The 2,510-nt window shown below is 42.1% G+C and overlaps 2 protein-coding genes across 2 annotated transcripts in view; one reads left to right on the forward strand and one right to left on the reverse strand.

Annotated features, from left to right (window-relative positions):
- Positions 1-1,838, forward strand: part of LOC106528420 (mesoderm induction early response protein 1) — a gene marked incomplete at its 5' end in the record, with an annotated part of 29,943 nt that extends 28,105 nt beyond the window's left edge. The window contains 1 exon segment of the mRNA XM_014023586.1: positions 655-1,838. Within this exon segment, the coding sequence (XP_013879040.1) occupies positions 655-956 (302 nt within the window).
- A 141-nt stretch (positions 1,839-1,979) lies between these two features.
- LOC106528421 (UDP-glucuronic acid/UDP-N-acetylgalactosamine transporter) overlaps positions 1,980-2,510 on the reverse strand; it is a 20,375-nt gene continuing 19,844 nt past the window's right edge. The window contains exons 12-13 of the mRNA XM_014023587.1: positions 2,264-2,316; positions 1,980-2,176 (exon numbers count right to left, since the gene is read on the reverse strand). Of these exons, the coding sequence (XP_013879041.1) occupies positions 2,166-2,176; positions 2,264-2,316 (64 nt within the window). The 3' untranslated portion in view covers positions 1,980-2,165. The remainder of the gene's footprint in view (positions 2,177-2,263; positions 2,317-2,510) is intronic.

The following is a 2,510-nucleotide window of genomic DNA, read 5'->3' on the forward strand; positions in this document are numbered from 1 at the left end:
AAATGTAGCTTTTAAAGCCAAGAAATGAAAATGTAATTAGATCATTTTGACCAAATTTGACTTAATCCTCTTTTTGATATGATGGGTCACAAATAATATTTTAACATCTTTGACTTGCTAAATTTTTTAAACCGATTTTATTTTCACTTTCATAGTTTTATCTTCAACTGCTTGTACTTTTAACTTTCTTGGATGTTCATAGAAATGTTTTTTACCAGCTTCTAGCCAAGATCCTGATGTTTCTGTAGAAACCAAACACATCTGTGTTGAACTAAAAGYAKTTATAAAGCYGAAAACTGTGGGTTTGGGCTGAAGAGATGAATGAAGCAACTCACAGGCTGCCAGTAGAATATTCCTGATGTCAAAGATTGAGAAATGAAGAAGAGGGCAAACACTTTGACTCCACCATGTGCAGTAAAATTTCATGTTAAACTGGTGTGGAGCAATAATGAGCAAACTTTACATTACATGTTTGAACATGTGACTGCTGAAATGCTTACACTTTACCATAACTGGGGATTTGAGTGCAGAAAAATCCGAGCTCCTTCACTGCCATTATCCACAATCTGATTGGATTATGTTTGAAGGTCAGATTATCTGCAAACTCTTCATCTATCTCTTTATTTTATTAACAGTTGATTTTATTTCCACCAGGGGTCGCCGGTCACCCTGTGGAGGCCTCTCAGTCGTCCCAAGTCAAAGCTGAGGGGGTTCAGTCCAACGGGCCGTCTCATCCAGAGGAGCCTCCTCTTCCTCCTCCTCTTCCTGACGCCAGCTCCAACGGCTGCAGCCAGCTCGGCTCGCCCAGCCACGACAGGAACGGCTCTCTGGAGCCTCTGCCGGACCACAAAACCCCAGCAGCCCTGGCGCCCGACAGGCCCGCCAAGAGGTGCAGGACAGAGGCGGAGCCACTGGGCCCTGGTGACGTGGAACCAGCCAGAACACACGAGAACTGAACGGACTCGGCAAAAAGAAAAAAAGACTCTGATGTAGGGGGACAGCTTCTCTGCTCAGCTGAGCAGAGGAGGAGGAGGAGGAACCTGAGCCGACTCCAGGTTCCCGATAGGCTGAGGAGCAGCCCCTCCCCCTGCCCTGCCCCCACAGACCGTCTGCAGAGCTCACCCCAAAGTACCACAGCAAAACCATATCTGAACTCACCCATCGTCTCTAGTCTGGGTTTTGGAGAGCGTCAAAATTTAGCCAAGACTTTTCTTTTACTATTTGTACTTAAATTACCAGCCATTATTTTTTTACACAGGAGATATTTATATTTTTTCACCTAAAAAAAGAGAAAAAGAACCGTTGATGGCTGTTGGCGTTTTGAAACCGTTTTGTTTGCTGTTGAAGAATGTTGGAACCACAACGATGTAAGAAAAACAGGAGCCGGGTCCGCGCTGCTGGACCCGGCAGAACCGACCCCGGCAGAACCGACCCCGGCTCCTGTCCGTCGGTGAATAAACCTGCAGGTTTGTTTGTGAAGAGCAGCTGACATCAGTGATGTCCTGTAATATAACTCACGTAGACCTCTGTATTTTTTACATTTTCAGAGTTCGATGCTTTGTTTGTACTAGACAGAAAGTTTGTGACCTCACCTGTAAAGTCTGTACAGATTTCTTACCTTTTTCTCTCTCTCCAACGTGTCTGGCTCTTCTGGTCTCTGTGTTTATGTTGAGCAACTTCAGTTCAGAGTTTCTCTAAAATGGACGTAATTAAAAATCTTTCCTGGTCTGACAGAACTTCCAGACTTTGTAACGTTGCTCGGTTTGAGAGTTTGTGTTTCGCTTTAAAATAATAAAAACTGTTGGTTCTTTCCAGAACAACCTGTTCTGGTTCAGCAACTTCTCAGCTTTTGTTTTACTTTGTGCTCRAGGTTTTCTCAGCAATGATTCGTGTAAAGTTTTCTTTTCCTGACAAATAAAGCGTATTCAACAACTGCTCATTAACAGTGCAGCTGAATAGTTTTGATAAATGTCCACACGTACTTAAAAATATTTATTTTGATCATTTCTTATAAAAAAATGTACATAATTAAATATGTAGACTGAAATGAAAATCATTACATTATAAAAAAACACACTGATTTAAACTAATTAAGTAAACATGTTGCTGTTTATAAAAGTGAGGATTTTTCTTCAGAACCTCGAGGATCAGATCCGGACTTTGAGTTACGCCTTCTCTGTAATCCCAAACATTAGTAYTCAGATTACAGATCCTTGCATATAAAAACAGTGATGTTAGTCTGAGGGTTTTAGTCTGGACTCACTGGTGTGTTCCTGTGTGAAGGTGATGTAGGAGTAGACCAGGCTGCCGGCGATGCTGAGGAGAAACATCACCTGTTAAATGTCTTCAACAGAACCCAGCAAATAATCTGAACATCAGCACTGACCACTGAAACTTTTCTATAGTTAACTTCCTGGCTGGACTCTACTACAGTGGGGAGAACAAGTATTTGATACACTGTTAATTTTTCAGGTTTTCCCACTTGCAAAGCTTGTAGATGACTGTAATTT

The sequence above is a fragment of the Austrofundulus limnaeus genome, unplaced genomic scaffold (assembly GCF_001266775.1).
Source record: "Austrofundulus limnaeus strain Quisiro unplaced genomic scaffold, Austrofundulus_limnaeus-1.0 Scaffold378, whole genome shotgun sequence".
NCBI lineage: Eukaryota > Metazoa > Chordata > Actinopteri > Cyprinodontiformes > Rivulidae > Austrofundulus > Austrofundulus limnaeus.